Below are 20017 nucleotides of genomic sequence, written 5' to 3'. Positions count from 1 at the left end.
TAGGGATTCTGAAACCGGTTTATTTTTATTATTCATCAATTATTTTTTTCACCCGACCTAAAACTAATCTTGCAGAGCAACAGCATAAGGCCTAGAGACATCTAGAGATGGTAGTCAGTCTGAGCTTTTGCACCCTAATCAGCCACATGGTGGCGCTAGTGTGACTTTAAAAAAGTGGCTGTAACTTTTGAACCATTTGTCAATATCCAAATTTTTCATTACGTCAGAACGACACCAATTTTTTCTCAAATCATCTTCAGACAATGAAACCCAGAACACTCATGCACTTATCTAGTCAGCCAATCATCTGGCAGCACCACAATGGATTAAAGCATGCAGATGCAGGTCAAGAACTTTAGTTAATGATCACTTTAAACGTCAGAATGAAGAAAAATTCTGATCGCTGAAGCTTTAACCTTGGCATGATTGGACATGTAAAGAAAGGCTGGAGGGAGACCAATACAGGATAAATAAATAAAGATTTTTGTCTGTCCATTGTTGAGTATGTGCCCTTGATAGCCTCAGATTCCTATTCTTGTCTTACAGGAATGGAACGTAATGTGGTCATTTTCCTCTGACCTCTAACATTAACAAGGAGGTTTCTTCTCACAGAAGCTCCCCCACACACCATTTCCTATCACAACATCATTTCCCACACCATCATTTGCCACACTCATGGAAAAAAGTGAAAAGCAGGTCTGAATGAATACATTTATTTTACAGGATGCCCTTAGTGTTTGCAATCAAACAAACATTTCAGGATTGAAGGACTAGTGTTAGGTATTGAGTAGAAGTTAAAAATTAAACACACACAGAACAGGTGATCCTAATACAAATAATGCCTAGATGGTCCCAAAACCATAAAATACTGTGCAAGCCCATAAGAATGGTTAAAAAGAATGCAGGAGTTTATTGCAGTTTTAATACAAACTATAGATCTTGACCAGATGTCCATATAAAACTGATGTGAGCTAAGATGCATGTTTAAAAAGAAAACAATAATAATAAAAGAAAATGGTTAAACAGAAGTCAAAATATTTACACAGGTTCCACATATCTTTTGCAGGTAATTTACATTCAGCAATCTCTTAAAATATCTCTTCATATACAGAAACAGTGGCGTTGATCAGACAACTGGAGTGAAGGCCATGGTTCCAGGACAGCGGCATTTAGCGTGTGATTGTGGAGTTCAGAATTCCAGCCTTGTAGCTGGACTTTGTAGCTTGTGAGAGTTCTCGCTGGAAAATAATCAAGCCAACAACATGATTACGAATTTTGCCAGGTTTCATACAGCACCATCATTTCCTCTTAGCATTTATGGTTTCATCAAAACAACTGAAATTTAAATGTGTTAAACATGTACCGGATAAGTCTAAAAAAATGTTTTAAGTTTGCAGTAATAACGAAGAGAAAAATTAAGAAAGAAAAACTACCACTCCTATCTGTTTAGTGAACTGTGTTGGAGAAACGGTCACCAGACATGAGCGGATTCTCCTGGCTTAGTTGTGCCTAATCAAATCCCCAAAGGGCTTGTGTACGTGTGCGCTGGTGTTCATTCTAATGGAGCATTTCACCTGTTTAATCATCTGATTCTGACTTTCAGTAAACTCAGTGGCTTCTACTCGGAAGGATTTTGAACCCGTGCTCACACCGGTCCTTGCTAGATCAGACTAGAACAACAGAGCACATTTATTTGTCCTTTCCTGAGTCACAGGTTCACAACTCTAGTCCTGGATGACACACGGTAGTGTTTACCCTGCGTGGCAAGCAGACTTGGGGGGGTAACACTCCAGGACCAGGGTTGGGAGTGAATGCGTAGTAGAGCAGAGAGGTGAGTGTGGACAGCAGTGAGATTCATGCCATCAGTGTGGCAGAGCAATCAGCACAAAGTCCAGTTAAACAGGAGGAGTTAGAGCAGGGAGCGCATACCAACCCCCCGTCCCACGTGCCGTGTGAGGACACACTGGTCATTAGTCAGGTTAAAGGAGGAACACGAGGGTGGGTGTTAATACACGTCAGGGTGTTAAAAAAAATAAAAATAAAAAAATAAAAAAAATATATATATATATATATATATACACATTATACAGACCTGGAGATGGTTGTGGATTCAATGTTGACAAAATCCCTCTAGAACAGAATGAAGGAGTTAGACATGAGGACAACCGGACTGGGGTAAGGGACATGATCCCAGGATTGTTTATACACATCAAGTCCAGTGCTCTCACCCATAATGAGCACAGGCCCAAACCTCAGTCCCATTTAGCTTCATTTTCTGCTCTTGATCACGTTCCCCTACTAAACTTCTCTGTTTATCTGGACTGAGTGTGGAGTAAAAGGTAAAAGTAGGAAGAAATTACCGCAAACTCTGTGTAGGAGCTGGCGACAGAGTTGATGGAGCAGTTTCGGTATGGACTGGAGGTCATGGTGCGCAGAGCTCCACTCAGCTGAGAAATGTTTTCCTTGTTCCTCTCCAGACCGCGGGGCGTCCGAGTACGAGTAGGTGTACGCAAACCTAAACCGATCTGGGATAAAGCGAGAATGATAGAAGAACAGAATGTTAAGACCGGCAGTCAACTGCAGAAAGGAGTAGAAAACCTGACCAAAAATAAATAAATAAATAAATAAATAAATAGAACTGGGGGGGAGGGGGTTGTCAGCAGGATGTTTATACGCACCCAGAAATAGCCCTTGGCCAATGCATTGTAAGAACAAAGGCATTCTTCATAATATGCATACATTATTGCCAAAATTTTGTTTTGTAAGTTGTTAAAATGTGAAGTCTGTTGCTCCACAATTTCAGAATCATCTCTGTTTCCAAGCCAATTTCTTTATTAGCTAGATGTCAGTCATTTATTGCATTTATAAGTAGTGGTTGAAATAAGAAGCAAAGCGAAAGATGGTGTCAGGGGTGTGGCAAAGTGAGGTGCAGCTCACCCTGCTGGCTGAGAGGGGTGGTCTCATGGATGGAGACTGACCAATGGAGCGCAAGGTGGTGTTGGGCGTAGAGCTAACCATACTGGTGGTAGAATTCAGCTACAAGAAAGAATTCAGCATTATGGAATTGAAAACTCTGAACTTTCCTGATTCCAACACAACAAACCAGTCATGGAGGCGTTACCTTGCGAGATTTCCCAGGTGTAGGCGTTCCTGCTAGTCTTCTCTTGGTGGGGGTTTTGAGCGCTGTACCGTACAGCATGTCCTCCTCGGTCTGCTTGCTCTTTTTCATTTGCTGAAAACAGATTCAGGAATACGGTGCTTATCTATGTGGCTCAAACAAACATTTTGACAAAGCATAAACTGGCCTTTAAACTGGCCAAAAAGCTCTGGCTATCAATTATTCCAGATTAACCTAGAACCTAAATTTTTACCAACCCCAACAATCAGTTTAGGCCTTGTATATATTTTTATACACAACCAGTAATTACCCTCTCAAGTTTCTCCTTCTCTTTCTCCAGTTGGTGAAGATTCCACTGTTCCTCCACATACTGCATGAAGTGCTGCCCGTTGACCCGGAAGTCCGAGCCGCTCTCCGCCTCCCACTGCTCAATCTGGCTCTTCAGACTTTTCTCCAGCTGCAAACATTACGCTTTGTTAAAACGCTGCAAGTGCAGACTGTACAACCGAACACGACAAAACACTGAACTGCATGTGAGCATGTGCAGGAGTTAGGAAATGGACCTTGGGCAGACTTTTCTGAAGATCTGCTCTTTGTTTCTCCTCCCGTAGCAGGTTGCCGCCTCTGTTGTGAAAGCGAGATGGATCCCTGGCCTTTTTCTGCAGATGGAAGGGGGAAGAAAAAAAAAAAAGCTAAGTACGTTACTTACTTTCACACGGTGGAACAAACGCTAGAAGAAGAGTGCCAGATCTTACCTCCAGTTCCTGGTAGAGAATCCAGTTACTCTGCCAGCTTGCCACCCCAAGATAAAGCTCTCGGTGATGCTCATAATTCTGCTTTAGCCACTGCAATTCTTGCTCATGAACAGTCAGAAGCTCCTCAGTGAAATTATCTTAAATAATAACAATAAAAAAAATGATATATTTATTTATATATCCATTTAAAGTGACAACACAAGTCACAGACACTGTGTGTGTAATTTGGCTTCGAACACTTTTATGCTCTATCCTGTTCGGAAAGCAATAGACTTTCTGTAATGTTTTGGTTCGGTTTTGAATTACAGAGCATCTTTTTTCATCAGGCAAGAAGATGAACATCTTTAATTTATTCAATTTAATCTTCGTTGCTGCAACACGTTTCCAAAATATGGCAGGATTATCATTCAGTGTAGCTGATAAACAAAATTGTGTAGCGAATAAACAATAAATTGTGCTCTGAGGGTTTGATAAAGCTGCAGAGGAAATAGAGCAAAGGAAGTGGAGTTGAAACACCAGAGAAGGCCAAAGGAACGAGGAATTCTGAAAGCACAATATCGATACTGGGAGTAGACTGTGGTAGATGCGATGGCGTGAATTCGGAAAGGTTTATTTATACAGGCTTCGTTATAAAGTAGCAGTTAGAGCTGATATACCGGAGTAATATGCAGTCAAGGCTTGTCTCTGGTCCAGGCTGTAAAAGCATTTCTCCCAGAGGATCTCGATTTCAGCTCTGATGGACTCGATGACATTCTGGATGTTCTTCATCTTCAGCTCCTCCAGGCATTCAACCTCAGCGTGCAGCTGGAGGAGGAAAAGAACACAGACGCAGGTTACACTAAGCATTGTGTGTACAGCGGTTGGAGTGCAGTGAATAGAGTGATCGTCTGATGTAAGATGTTTATTTTACTGTTACACAGAGGTGATAGGAGGTTTGTCATGTAATCGGACAGGACGAGTTTGTAGGGGTAAAACAGTGTTGTATATAAAACTCACAGCATCCATGTTCCTCTTTTTGCTGAATTTCATGTGTTCAGCCATGGAGTCTCTCTCTTCCTGGGGGATCTGTAGTCTCTCCCACAGCTCTGTGATACGGTCACGGTACGACACGCACGCTGCCTCAATCTCTGCTTTCCGATTCTCCAACTGAAACCCAAACGTGACACGATTACGATCAGAGCTGAGCTACAGCTTTTGCAGAGTGAACAGAAAATCACACGCAGTGCTCTGAAAAGCAGAGTAGATTAATCTGTTTACTGTGTTGTTCACGCACTTCCTGTGCATTCGTATCGTATTCGATAAAGTGGTGCGTGTGCATTTACCTGGCTCAGTAGTACATTCAGAGCGGTGATGTTTTCTAGCGAGAGGCAGAACGCCTCCTCCTCCTCGCACACCACGTCTCTTTCGAAGCTAGTGTCAGGCATCTGCTCAAGGTCCTCCATGGCTGTGATTATCTGGCGCTTGAGGGACACGAACTCGGCATAGCGGCGCTCCTAAATAAACTCTAGAAGTCACTAAAGTTCTTTTAAACGATTTTAAATGTGTGTAGTGTTTCATGACATAAGCCACGTTAGTGACGCACTGAGCTTAACCACAACATATGAGATGAGCAACAAGTCAATGCAATGTTCTACAACAACATTATGTAACTTCTTGAACAAGACACATACACAGGAATGAAATGGACCACCACTGAGCAGATGTTACTCATCAGTAAACTGGTAGAAGTCTCGACTACATCAAGTGCAGCCACTTTGTTGTGACTGCAGCTGAGTAACAAGCCACTAAACAAAAACATCTCAGTAACAATATCTAAATTCCGTACCTTCTCCTGGTTGCGGCTGGCGATGTGCTGCTGGTAGTCATGCAGCTGCTGGGCAGACGGAACGCGGTCTGCGTCGATGGGGTTCGGGTTTTCGCACAGGATGTCGCAAAGCTCACGGTCCTGCTGGATCAGACTCTTCAGCTCGCTCATGCGTTGGTTCTTCTGCTTCATCATCACCTTCAACCTTGTGCGAATCTCCTTCTCCAGCTGAAGCATGCTCAGGCCATCGTCCTCCTAGACACGAGATTAGCAGAGAACAAACATGTAGAGATGGATGGACGCTACGAAACGTGAGTACTGAGAACGCGGCTTGTTGTTAAAGTTACCTCGTATGGAGAGAGTTGAAGCTCTTGGCACAAACCATCCAGCTCCTTCCGACATGACTCGATGCTGTTCAGCAACCTCTTTTTCAGGCCCTCCTCCTCTGCTATCATCATGTCCAGAAGGTTCTGGAAGATAAACACACATGTTTAGCCATTGCAGTGGTTGATCACTGAATAATACACTGATAACATCGACTGTGTAACGTAACCCTGTAGTGATTATTATTAAGTGTATTAAGTGTACCTGGAGTGTACTGTGATGTCATGCACACCAGCTTTGCATGTGCAAACCTTTTAGTCAAATTAAATTGAGTGTCATGATGGTGAAAGTTAGCTTACATTACACTCTCCAAGCTAATTTGACCAAGCAGCTTGTCGTTTTGCTTAAAACGACAAAGCCGTCTTATCCTGAGGACTTCAAGACCCCAGGGCCGTATTCTTAAAGCTTCTAAAAAATCATCTCAGATAACGCCTAACTTAGCCTGAACATTTCTAACTAGGAATCATTTTAACTGCTCAGTTGTATAAAATGACATAAAAATTTAAGTCACTCTGGATAGGGAAATCTGCCAAATGCTGTAAATGTAACCCGCCCAACACACACACTTCAAGTTATTAAACTCCCAGCATATGACTATGACAAATAAAAACTCTCTAAACTGGTGGTGAGTAACAAAATTACTTTTCTTAGCTTCTCCCCTGCCATTGTATTACTTTGCCTTTCTTGTTTTTGTGAAAGAAAGAAATGTAAATCATTGCCAGATGGAAATGCTCCAGAGAAACATGGTTTTCAAGAATTTATGTAAATTTACACCCCTCTCCCCGTCTCAAAACTTTTTTTTTCTCCCACGGTTACACCGCAGTACTATACAAACATTATTACAGCAATTCCGCAGTAATTACATCCAATTCCACAGATTTGCATAATGTCTGGTCTTGTGAGCCGAAAGCATCATGCAGTAAGCATGGAGACGTGCAGGTTCCTCATATTAGCCGCTAATTAAACAAAGCAGATGTGAGTAAGTCATTTAACGCTCAGTGTGTCTGCTGTAATTTGATTCGGATAAAAGACCAGGTCAAATGACGGAGGGAAAAAAGTGCATATGGCACAAGTGAGCATGTTGTGTTAATGATCCTGTGTGTCTGCACTTTACTTATAAAGCACTGTATGTAAATGAGGTGATAGGACAGCAGTGTACAGGTGTGTGCGTAATCACCTTGATGTGCATTTTGACCGCATCAGTACGCTGCATTCTCTGGTCCTCTGGAATGCCGATCTCCTCCCAGATGTCCTTGAGGTGATCCAGGGCTTTATTCAGACAAGCCACCGACTCAGCAGCATGCAACTCACTGACAACACACACACACCCCAATTAAACTTAATAAAATAATTTTTTTTTTTTTTTTTTTTTACATAAAGTAATAATTAGTTTACAGAGGAAGCACACAAGAGATAACATGTTGAGCGAGTCTGTAGCAGTAACATGGAGTTACACCATTTTTGCACACTTTACCACCTTCTATTAACACAGTCTATTCAATTTTGTGATCATTCGGCTACAAGAGCGTTAGTGAGATCAGACGCTGATATTGTAAGACTGAGGAGGTTTGGTGTGAAGTCGGTGTACAGTTTCTCTCAAAGGACACAAGTTCTTCCAACCCAATCTGGGCAAACCATGTCCTCTTACAGCTAGCTTTGTACACAGGAGAATAGACATGCTAGTAAAGGGAACACTTAAAGATGCATTTGGTAAGGTGTGTGTTTTCAATCTTCTCCCATCCCCTTGTACGTGACAAAGTGATGCTAAATCAACATGGCCACTCTAGCTATGAACTTTTAGGAATAAACTCTATGAAAGTGACAATACTTATCACTGTTTGTAAATTTCAGTGCAAAATGTTTACATAAATGTTTAAAGTTCATTAAAGTTAAATGAGCCACTCAGCCCAGAATATATTAAAGAGAGGTTTAGTAGCTATTTGGGGGCTTAAGACACTTTGACAGAGATAAGGATATTTTAGTCCAGGGTTTTTCATCCAAACACAGCAGTGTGTCTCTGCCTCTCTCTCTGTGTGTGTCTCTCTTTCTCTGTGTGTGTGTCTCTTTCTCAGTGTGTGTGTGTGTCTCTCTTTCTCTCTGTGTGTGTCTCTTTCTCAGTGTGTGTGTGTGTCTCTCTTTCTCTCTGTGTGTGTGTCTCTTTCTCAGTGCGTGTGTGTGTCTCTCTTTCTCTCTGTGTGTGTGTGTGTGTGTCTCTTTCTCAGTGTGTGTGTGTGTCTCTCTTTCTCAGTGTGTGTGTGTGTGTGTGTGTGTGTCTTTGTGAGTGTCCATAAAATGATTGACAGCAGGCGCACCCTAACACAAACATACATTCGAGCTGGAAATCAGTTTTCCAAACAGGTCCTCAGCTACTGTTTTTTTAAAAATCATATTATACATATTAAACATATCTTCCGGATTATTTGTACACGCAGAGAATACACTGGCTACCGTAAGACTTTCTATACAAATGTTTTCCTTCAGCTTTGTGAACCAGTTTGGAGAATTAAACCCTTGTTGGACTGATAGTCAGGTGTCCACAAGCTGCAGCATTGTCTACACAACAGACAGCGTTTTAATCATTAAATCCAACAATCACACGGCAAGAAGAGCTACTAACAGTTTAAATATAAAAAAAAAACACTCATATAAAAGGAGAAACTATTTTATATTCATTTAGATCATGATAGTTACCTTTAGTGAGCCGCATAATAAACCCTAACTACCATAAATAAATGATCTTGTTACCTTTTCCTCATCGTGAAGCTCGAGCAGAATCTCTTTCACCATAAACAAATTAGATGATAATAATATTTTTTTAAAAAAATAAATAAATAAAAACAAAAATCCCACTTTAGTTCAGCTCTGCTGTAGGGCGTTCAATATAATCTCTGCCTTTAGTGCCCCGAAGCCGTTCAATGAACTATTCAAATCCCGCATCTTTGAAGCTGATTGGCTGAAACGGAGATTACGTCACGAAACTAAAACCCAGCGATCGGATTGGCTGAAGGAGACGCACGTTAATCTTGCGTTTAGAAATGAACTGCGTCATTAATCAGTGGTACTTTAATCAAAGTGTTACAAGAAGATAAGGTTCAAGTCTAATCAACGTAAATATATAATATAATATAATAAAAAATATATAATATAATATTGCATAGTATAATATATAAAATAATATAATAAATAATATAATATATATATATATATTATTATTATTATACTTATATATTATTATATAATTATAATATAAGAAAATAATTTGGCTTTGAACACTTTTGTGCACAATGTATGTAATGAAACGTTTATTTTATTAGAACCAAAAAATACAATTTTAATAGATTTTTTTTTAATAAAGCCTCAATACAGAATTTACTAAATACAATAAACAACAGACTAAAAAATAAAATTAAAAACATGCTCTGATTTTGGGTAAAAAAAAAAAAACATTATGTGTGCAATTTTTTAAGTGCATATATGTACTGTAAATATATTGAAAACAAACTAGTCCGAATTCTTATGTCCTTTGACTGTATGCATGTAACCTTGTAACAAGATTCAGTTAAGTAGATCAAAAAAGTCCATTAACAGCTTTACAAAGGAAAGTAAATGAAATGTATTACTTGATGTAATAAAAGTAAAGTAAAATGTGCTTGGGTGAACAGAATCTATCCTGTACAATATGTCACACAAGACTGCGTTAATAATTCATCACAGCTGATTAAGCTTGATTATAACTTCATCAGTTATTTCTAAGCAACTAGTCACAATGTAAAACACAGTCAACAAATCCACAGCACATTAACACATTGCAATTACCTTCTAATCCATTCATATGTACTGAATGTGCATAATATGTATTGAGTATAGAAACATATACTATATAATAAGTATGTGTATAATAATATTTATTTACATATTGAATCCCATGTAAAATCTTATCGCGTGTGCAGAGCGTTCAGGTGACGTGCGTGACGAGTTCCTCTAGTGCTTTCTCCCGGTGGTTGTCATGTAAGAGAAGAACTTCTTTAATAGTGCTCTGCTGGAAGCCCATTTCACCGAACTGAGCCAGCAATCGCAGGAACTCTGTAGCCTGGAAGACACACAGAGGAAAGCACAAACTAGATAACCCATTCAATTCCCAGCCAAATAGGTCTCAGCAGGAAGCCTGTATATAAAGCAGCCGTCTGGTACATAAGAACAGTCGTATTTATTAATGTGATCTTGTTAAAGGGTAAAACTATCATTTGTATTGGCCTTTAAGGGGTTTGAGCACTATCATGGTATGTGTTTTTCATGTAATTCCTTGGAAGGTGCTTGATACAACAACAACAAAAAAAACCCACAGGGAAATTTCTTGCTTACAATGTTGATCCAATTCTCATCAATTTGTTTTTCAGATGACAGTCAGATTAAATATTACAAAAAAGCTACATTGCTGCCATGCTGATTTATGTACTAATTGAAATTTTATAGAAAACAATTTTCACTCCTACAAATTCATTCAATCTTCTGAGATTTAATCATCAAAGATGAGATTTAGGCAATGTAGAAAAAAGCTTTGCAAACAATTTCAGCTTATATTACTTTCAAAGATGGCAAAGAACACCAAAGTAGCAGATTTTGCATATAAAAGTAACCTAATATTGGACAACTATAAAAACCAAGAAGTACTTTTTATCTTTTCATATAATTTCTTTTCTTAATCAAACATGTTCTGAGAGAACGTAGAAATAAAAACAGAGTATTAAAAAACAGAGTTGCGTTGTTTTATATTTTTATACATCGCTTTGTTTTAATTTCTTACAATTGAAATTGTGTAAATTCTGAGAAAGGTCATACTGACACCAAAACAGTGCTTCAAAAGACTAATATTAACAAGTTCCAACTTACAGAGGAAAAACAAAATGCAACGTCACCTGACTTACAAAGCCCTGAGACGTGAAACCACTTCCATAAATTTTTAAAGAAAAGTCTACACAGAAAGCACTTATATCAAAAACGGTTGTGTTTTCTCACGTTAAAACAAGACCATTAATGTAAACCTTGCGATTTGCTCTTACAGAAAATTATACACATAATTTTTTGTTTCTCATCTATTTCCTAAACTGTTTACATGCTGTTTTGCACACTGTTTTTGCTCTTAAGACAGGCTGTCTCACATTTCAGTTGATTGCTGTTTTGCACAATCCTTTACAATACCTCATGTAACTGCTGCTATAATCATATAAGTCAAATAACTTTTATTGTCATTTCAACCATATATAGCTGTTGCAGTACACAGTGAAATGAGACGTTTCTCCAGAACCAGGGTGCTACATAAAAGCAAAGACAGAGCTAAGGACTTAGTAAGTAGTCCTAGATACATAAAGTGCAACTGTGCAGCCTGGTGCAAACAGTGCAGGACAGGACAAACGGTACAAACAAGACAGTGTAGGACAAAAGACAGTGCAAACAAAAAACATTACACAAAAGACAAACAGAAACAGCGCCGACCAGTGTAATGAACACAGTGTTAAAGTAGCAGGTCCCTGAGATAATGTAAAGGATTGTGCATAACAGCAAACGACTGAAATGTGAGACAGCATGTGCAAAGAGCAAAAAGTGTGCAAAAACAGCATGTAAACAGGTTGATGGTTGTGTATTGGAAGTGTGTGTATTTGTGGTGTAGGTTTGTGCAGTTCTTAATACAGTTGTTAATACTGTGTTCATTCCAGTATTTCGGCACACGTAATATTGATTAAACATACAGTATTTACACTGGTCAGAGCTCTTTTTGTGTATTGTATTTTGTTTAATGTTTTTTGGTACTGTCTTGTAATTTTTTGTCCTGTCCTGTCCTGTCCTGTCCTGTCCTGCACTGTTTGCACCAGGTTGCACAGTTACACTTTATGTATCTAGGATTACTTATTACGTATTCTAAGTCCTTAGCTCTGTCTTTGTTTTATGTAGCACCATGATCCTGGAGAAACGTTGTCTCATTTCACTGTGTACTGTAACAGCTATATATGGCTGAAATGTCAATAAAAATAAAACCTTCCTGTCTTGACTATTTCACTTTTCTTCTTTTCATAGTAAATAATTAAAAAAAATTCTATGATTTATTCAACCATCAAAGCCACACATTTCTACCAGACATATATATTAAAATAGCATAAAAGAAGAATAACGCTTTAAATCATAAGCACATTAACACAAACTAGAGAAAACCAGGTCCTGTGTATCTAGCTATCGCTCGTGCCCTAACTGACACGCCCACAACTCGGAAACTGAGGACCACGAAAAAAAAAAAAACGCTCGTAATTACGACATCGTGATGGAGTTCATGCGCGTTCAACTAGTAAATACGACCTTTCTACCGCCCGCATTTGACGATACATGTGTTGGAATCGAATGCACGTTCGTCTCAAAAGCTGATTTCGATTTTCTAAAAGTAGAAACATTCACGTAAGCTACAAATCCGTTTAATTCCGACCAAAACGGCTCGAACGGAACTGACGTCGTAATTCCGGCGTAACTGCAGTTGCTTCATTGCTAAAAGTCCTTTATCTTACTGAAACAATTAGAAATGTATTAAAAACAGGGAATATTTCTCACCTTGCTCTCACAGTTCTGAAACATCTCCATAGCGTCCTCCACCTGAGTTTTCTCAAACCCCAGTGCACACAGACGATCACGCGCCAACAGATAATTCAGAATCTGCACGAATACACACCATGAATTTAGTTGTTTAGCACCTCTAGTGGATAAATCCGGGTATTGCACTCTTTTTTCCTCCCCTGTTTAGACAATGCTGATGGAGTCCCAATCCCCCCTGTATATAACATTCAACAGATTCTTACTGGGACTCACTTTTAATTGATTCAGAATACTAAATAAACAGAATATAAGATATTTCTTTATTTGTTATTTACTCAGCATGTGGTAGCTTAGCGGTTAAGGTGTTGGTCTATCGGAAGGTTGTGAGTTTGAATCCCAGATCCACCAAACCGCCACTGTTGGGCCCCTGAGCAAAGGCCCTTAACCCTCAATTGCTCAGTTGTATAAAAATGTGATAATGTAAGTCACGGCTGCCAATGTAAATGTACTCTGAATGTGTATTATATGATCAGGTCTCTGTGCTAAGGGGTGGATTATCAGTATTTACTGCAATTATTTTGGGGAAAGACATTTTTTTCGTTTCCTACCAGCCCTTCAGAAGCTACACAAAAGTTATTCAAGTATCACAAGATAAAAAATTAATCCTGTTCAAAAGTTTACACCCCTGGCTCTTAATGTATTGTCTTGCCTTCTTGAGCATTTTTGTAATAGTAGGTGTGTGTGTGTGTGTGTGTGTGTTTGATCATATTATATATTCACTGTTGGAAAAAGGGTTAAATATGTAGGAGATACTGTAAAAGAAAAGAATGTGTTTGTCCTGGAGGATTTTTCTGAAGAACTGTGTGTAGTTTAACTGCTCAGAACAAACAAGGGACTCATTAATAACTCTCACAATATATAAAAACAGCCACTGATCCTCCAGGGAACAACACACAGGATTCCGAATTGAGCGTGTGGAAACATTGAACTGGTTCATTTGTGTTAATTCAGTTATTATTGTGTCTTGTGGACTAGATGTAAACATCTGTTATGTTCGTGCAGAAATTTAAAATAATCCCTCCTGCATTGCCTGAGTTCATAAATGTTTTATAATAAATTTTGTTTGTACTGACGATTTTGTTTTGTAGTGAATATTGCTGGTATGATTTCCCTGAATATAAAGCAGAAAGCATCATGATAAATGAAATAGTTAACTTACACTTTGCATAAAGTGGTCTTGAGCATGAGCATCAAATACACTGTAGAGCTTCCTGATAAGCTAATACTAATACAAAAAATAGCAATGAGTATGTGTGTGTGTTACCTGCTCTGCACTGCGAGTGCCAGTGCGCTGCAAAGCCAGGATGGCAGAGCGTAGTGTGTATCCATGAGCAGTGATGCTCTCGACCAGTTCTCTCTCTTCCTGGCTCAGAGCATACAGCAGCTCCACAGACGAGTCTGGGACTGAGTGGCGATCTCCATGAGAAGTACGAGGACGAGCAGCCTGCCCACACACACACACACACACACACACACACACACACACACACACACACACACACACACACACAAACAAAAGAGGACATGCTCGAGAGAACACAAGGCAATGTATGATTCTCATTAAATGCCATCAGAATCTATCAAACTGTCACCAAAGTCTGAGACCTTATTGAAAATCTGGGACTTCTAAATGATTTAAGATTTAATCTTAAGCTTGGACACAAACTTGTGGATTCCATGCAGCTCGAGTTCATGCTGTCATTTGAGCAAAAAAAGTGATGAAGCAAATATTAAGAAACTCTGAAATTTATTTAAATATTCTTATTTTAATAAAAAAGAAAATTATTGTATTCATTAAAATAAAAACATTTTTACGTGGTTCATGTATATCACATTAAGCCAGATCGTTATGTCAGTGCAGTAAAACCTTTCATTACTTATATATCTTTTTAGTACCTGATACTGAACTATATGAAATACCTGAACTTAATCCCTGTAACATTACTTTAATATCATTTTAATTTCTGCACAAAGACAGAATACCAACGATAAGTATCTTAAATATAATCAAACTGACCTAGTATTTCTGATTCTTACTAAATTGATACTAAAATTTTTAAACACACAAAATTGCTAGATTTTTTTTCTTTTAAATAATTACAAGCTTCAAATTTCTTTTGGAAAATATTTTTCCTTCCTTTTAGAAATAAATGCTTAATATTTGAATAAACTTTTTGAAACGACGTTGCTCCATTTTATTAAAACAATTTAAGGTACGTAACCCCTGTGCTCTGTTTGACCAGTTAAAATTGTTCATGATGACAGATTTTTTTGATATCGATGAATACAGCTGTTTGTGATGTTTGTGGACCTGCAGAGAAGACTTGTGTTGGTGAGCAGAAAGCTGCGGGCCAGCTGAGGAGGGTCTGGGCTGGAGCTTGGTGTTTGTGACATGTGATTTGTGGGTGATGACGTTTCGTTTTCCATTGGAGCTTGCAGAAATGTGTTTTTTGTGAGGTCGTGAGGACCTCAGGCTCGGTGGGCTGCTCATCTCCTTCAGAGAGCTGCTGGAGTTTTTGTAGGAGTGGACCGGTGCTCGGGGTGACACGGACCTCTGAGTATCTTGAAGCAGGCAAAATTTGGATCTTTCTCTGCTCTGAGAGCGGAAACGTTGATCTTCCTCAGGAGAGGAACCCTCATCATCCTCGCTGTAGCCAGCAGCATCGTGCGCAGAGTTGTCTACGAGGAAGTGCGTACGAGTGAGGTGCCGTCTCTGCAGGTCTGCTGAACTCAAGCTTAGGCTGCGATGTCGCTGTACTTTATCACACAATCCCTTTCTGCAGAGGTGTACAGAGCGCCTTTCCTGAGGGCTGCTGAACAGGAGCCAGTACGGAGGGCAGGATGGAATCACACCACCCAGCTCAGGAACAATATCATGCTTATTAGAACGATCACGGAACCCATTCAGAACCCAGTTCTCCAGACAAAAATCATACTGGAGAGAAAAAAAAAACCAAAATGGAACTGTACATTTTACACTTTTGTTAAAATGTTCAAATGATCTAAACTCCAAAACTATTGAAGTGTGTAGGGGTGTGTGTATGAACATGAGAGTGAGAACGAGAGAGGGAACCTGCAGGTCATGCAATTTTTGGTGGTAGTCTGGGATGATGATTTCTTGGGCAGTGACTGGCGCCATCATGCCCAGAGGCTCATCTAGAGAACCCAGTGGAACCTTAAAGGGAACATCATCCAGACTGCCCATTCTTTTGCCAACACACACACACACACACACACACACACACACACACACACACACACACACACACACACACAAAACAAACAAGCAACTAATTGAAACTAAAGTAAATAATTGGGCTTTTTGATTTTGGCTCTTTTAAGATTTTAATTCACAATTTCAAGATGTTTGTCTATTTTGCAGGAATTATTTATACTCCCTATATTTTACTATAGTTTACATTTGACTGCACAATTTTTTGATATTTAAAATAAGATGCACATTCAAAACAGTCATATTTGAAAAATGCACTTTCACATGCTCTCAGTGCCTTACAGCTTCGACTCCTTTATAACCCTGTCCAGATCCCCTGTGGTATAATATAATGGATTTATAACATAATGGATCCTTACTGGAAAACCAGTGGACTGAACAGTCCAAAGAATATAAAGGAGCTTAAAATGTTCTTCATGGACGAGCGTGCCAAAATCCCTCTACTGCTAACCGTTAGACTTAACCAAAAAAAAATAAAAGCACAAGTTTCACAAACTATTACGCGAATGGTGCAGATGATTTTGAATCCATTACACCTACAAGGAGTTCCTACTTTTTGGACTACATTGTTTAAGATTGTTTAAACATGCTGGTGTTACAAGTATTATATTGTATTTCTCTAATATGGCTTAATTATAATGATTATACAATTATTCACTACTATACAAAACTATTCATAAACCATGATGCTCTCACACACAGGCACACACACACACCTGAAATGATCACATAGTGAACACACTGACCTGAAGTATTCTTTCACACTCATGAGCTGTATGAGCTGTGTATGATGCTCCGTTGTTTGCAGTCAGTTGTGTTGAGCCACAAAGCTAACACTCTTACACTGAGTCACACACTAAGCCTTTTAGCACCTGGTTTCCAAAAAACACACACACACACACACACACACACACAGACACACACAGACACACACACACACGTGTCCATAACAGCACAGGATGTTTCGGATAAAAGTATTACATCAGCGGTAAAAGCAAAGTGCTTGTGTACACGTGTACACACACACACACACACACACACACACACACACACACACACACATATATATATATACATATATATATATATATATATATATATATATATATATATATATATATATATATATATATATATAATATAAAAGGTGTACAGAGCTGCACAACATTATGCAGGCGTTTTTAATGTCACGGCTGATCGATGTTCAAGTTAACAACGAGTGCTAAAAATGAATAATAATTCATTACAAAAGTAACAGGGCTATTTAGACTTGCACAATGATTCAATTAATGTTCCAGTGAATTTGCTATAGAAAAAATATTCTTACTGTTAAACTGATAAAAGTGAATGCCATCACAAGACACTACACTGTTCTGCAGGAGGATATTAAACTGCGGCAAAAGTTTACCTACATCTAGGCTACAGATATTAAATCAAATTTCATGTAGCATTTCTCATGAACATTCATTCATTTTCTACCGCTTAGCCGAACTATCTCGGGTCACAGGCGTCATCGGGCATCAAGGCAGGATACACCCTGGACGGAGTGCCAACCCATCTCAGGGCACACACACACACACATTCACTCACGCACTCACACACTATGGACAATTTTTCCAGAGATGCCAATCAACCTACCATGCATGTCTTTGGACCGGGGAGGAAACCGGAGTACCCGGAGGAAACCCCTGAGGCACGGGGAGAACATGCAAACTCCACACACAAGGCGGAAGCAGGAATCAAACCCCCAACCCTGGAGGTGTGAGGCGAACGTGCTAACCACTAAGCCACCGTGCCCCCTAATCTTTCTCATGAACATGAATATGAAACTGATTTCAGCTTTAATTCACTAGATCAGAATTACACTGAATAAAAGTTTACATACACCAATTTGACAGTCACTTTAAACACTCTGGAAGACTTCTGGAAGCTTCTGATTGCCCAATTGTTTATAATTAGGAGTTGTAAATTCATTTAGTGCCTTGATACCACAGGAAAAATCAAGCACCTCAGCTGAAACCTCCACAAATCCGGTTCCTCCTTAGGAGCAATTTCCAAATGACAGAAGGTACCACATGCTTGTCTACAAATAACCGTTTGAGAATCTAAACATCTTGGGATTAACCTGAATTGACATTGTTCAAGAAAGAGGACCAAAAGATCAACGACAAGTCATTAAGAGGTTCAAATTAACCCTAAGGCAAAAGTAAAGGAACTGGTGAACTACGTGTATCCACCAGTAAGGGAGCAAAACATTGTCATGTCCTGAAACTTGTCACACAAGGATAAGCCCCTACTAAAAGACAAGCGTAAAATCAACAAGACAACAAATGAAGGGTTTCATATGGAGAACAAAGGATGTGGCTTTTAATCTGAAAAACATCATCCCGACTCTGAAGCATGATTACCTAGTAATCATCAGCCAGAATGTTTTTACTGAATCTTCTGCAGGACAACGATCCTGAGTTCCTACAGCAGTCCAAAAACATTTGTTGACCCCAAAGTGAAAGTATTGATGTGTCGAACAAACCGAGACCTTAAAACCCTCACCTTAATCCCAGTAGACAAATTGTAGACTCAAGTGAAACAGCAAGTCTGACTGAGGAGTAGTGTTAATTTCGTCAGACGAGACGAGACGAAATATGTTCGTCAACAACCTTTTTTTTTCATGACTAAGACGAGACGATGACAAGACTGCACCACTGTCCAAAAACGCTGACTAAGACTAAATTAACATGCATTATTGTTGACGAAAAAAGACGAGATAAAAATAAAATCTCTCTTCATTTTCATCTACAATTGTCTCTGCTTTTTCATCAGCTGTTACGCCTTTAAAATATTCACGAGTTCGCAGCTTCGCGCTGTTTAGTGTGTGCGTAGAAACAATTCGTCCGAGCGCAAGTCCACCCCTGGTCTAGTCAGGCTTTTAACTTTTTGTGTTAAATTATATTTCCTGTCGCCGCGCAGGCTCTTTTATTGTACATGACAGCTTATGTCCCGATGACCGGTCTTTGCATTACAATTAAAAGCAGTATCGATAAAGTAAAAAATGTGATGTGCAGTCAAGTTCGAGTGTATGCACTGTTTAAACGAGTGTTCTCAACTTCTCACTGATACTTTTGTGATTCGCGGACTGTAAATAGGTTGTATTTTAGGCCCACAGTAAAGTAGGCCTATTCTTTTCAGTTTTTCTGAGTATATTTATTTTATTTCTGATTTGAACAGAAACATGAGACACAAGGCAACCAAAACAGTTTTAAAAACCTTTGTAACTTAAGTTGTCAGTCGGAGTTTTTTTCAGCCGTTTTTGCACATATTGTACAATATCTCAGCCATTTCGCACATACTATATAATATTTCAGACATTTGCTGTTTTTTTTTTTTGCACAATTCTATATATTATCCCAAGGACCTGCTGCTAAGAAACTGTGTTCATTCTAATGTTACTGCACGAAATATTGTTTGAACATTCAGTATTCACATACAGTATTAACACTGGTCGGTCGGCGCTGTTTCTGTTACTGTTTACTATTTTTTGTCTTTTGTGTACTGCATTTTTTGTACTTTTTGTATTGTCTTGTAACTTTGTGTCTGCACTGTCTCTTGTCCTGCACTGTCTTGTCCTGCACTGTCTTGTCCTGCACTGTTTGCACCAGGTTGCACAGTTGCACTTTATGTGGCTAAGACTACTTACAAGCCTTTAGCTCTGTCTTTGTTTTATGTAGCACCATGATCCTGGAGAAACGTTGTCTCATTTCACTGTGTACTGCAACAGCTATATATGGTTGAAATGACAATAAAAGCTTCTTGACTTGACTTGACTTGGAGTCTGTTGGGCCCCAGCTTTTGAAGTGTGTTGGTTAAAATAAAATACTCTTCAGAACAGGTTAATCATTTGTGAATGTGTCTCCTAAATCAGGAATTGAAAACCAGACACGTTTAACATTTGCATTCAACAAAAATCATTCAACAAGTGTATTTTGTCAGGTAATTATGACATTTAACCAAGGTTTGAGATGTGAAACACTTTTTTTTACTGAAATGTTTATCAGTAATAATCTCAGTAATAATGTGTTATTTTAAAAAAA

General features: G+C 38.9%; 2 protein-coding genes across 3 annotated transcripts; both read right to left on the bottom strand.

Annotated features, from left to right (window-relative positions):
• Positions 1-697: 697 nt before the first annotated feature.
• On the bottom strand, positions 698-8964 carry prc1a (protein regulator of cytokinesis 1a). Of its 2 annotated transcripts, XM_060887209.1 has the most exons (15): positions 8807-8964; positions 7239-7371; positions 6025-6147; positions 5699-5932; positions 5196-5366; positions 4870-5019; positions 4530-4677; positions 3874-4010; positions 3682-3777; positions 3429-3575; positions 3122-3232; positions 2938-3036; positions 2361-2525; positions 2093-2130; positions 698-1238 (listed from the first exon to the last, which is right to left on the bottom strand). In XM_060887209.1, the coding sequence occupies exons 1-15, from the start codon at positions 8815-8817 to the stop codon at positions 1190-1192; spliced, it is 1812 nt and encodes a 603-aa protein (XP_060743192.1). In that variant the 5' UTR covers positions 8818-8964; the 3' UTR covers positions 698-1189. The 2 variants fall into 2 exon arrangements, with proteins under 2 accessions (XP_060743192.1, XP_060743193.1); XM_060887210.1 differs by lacking the exon at positions 2093-2130.
• Positions 8965-9421: 457 nt separating this feature from the next.
• ubap1la (ubiquitin associated protein 1-like a) lies at positions 9422-16730 on the bottom strand. The gene is made up of 6 exons (XM_060886958.1): positions 16676-16730; positions 15771-15903; positions 15009-15632; positions 13962-14141; positions 12656-12757; positions 9422-10151 (listed from the first exon to the last, which is right to left on the bottom strand). Exons 1-6 carry the CDS (start codon positions 16696-16698, stop codon positions 10017-10019), a joined length of 1197 nt encoding a protein of 398 aa, XP_060742941.1. The 5' UTR covers positions 16699-16730; the 3' UTR covers positions 9422-10016.
• Positions 16731-20017: the final 3287 nt, after the last annotated feature.

This window comes from Tachysurus vachellii, chromosome 14 (assembly GCF_030014155.1).
Source record: "Tachysurus vachellii isolate PV-2020 chromosome 14, HZAU_Pvac_v1, whole genome shotgun sequence".
Classification (NCBI taxonomy): Eukaryota; Metazoa; Chordata; class Actinopteri; order Siluriformes; family Bagridae; genus Tachysurus; species Tachysurus vachellii.
The sequence above is the reverse complement of the archived record's forward strand: the minus strand, read 5'-3'. Positions and strand labels throughout refer to the sequence as shown.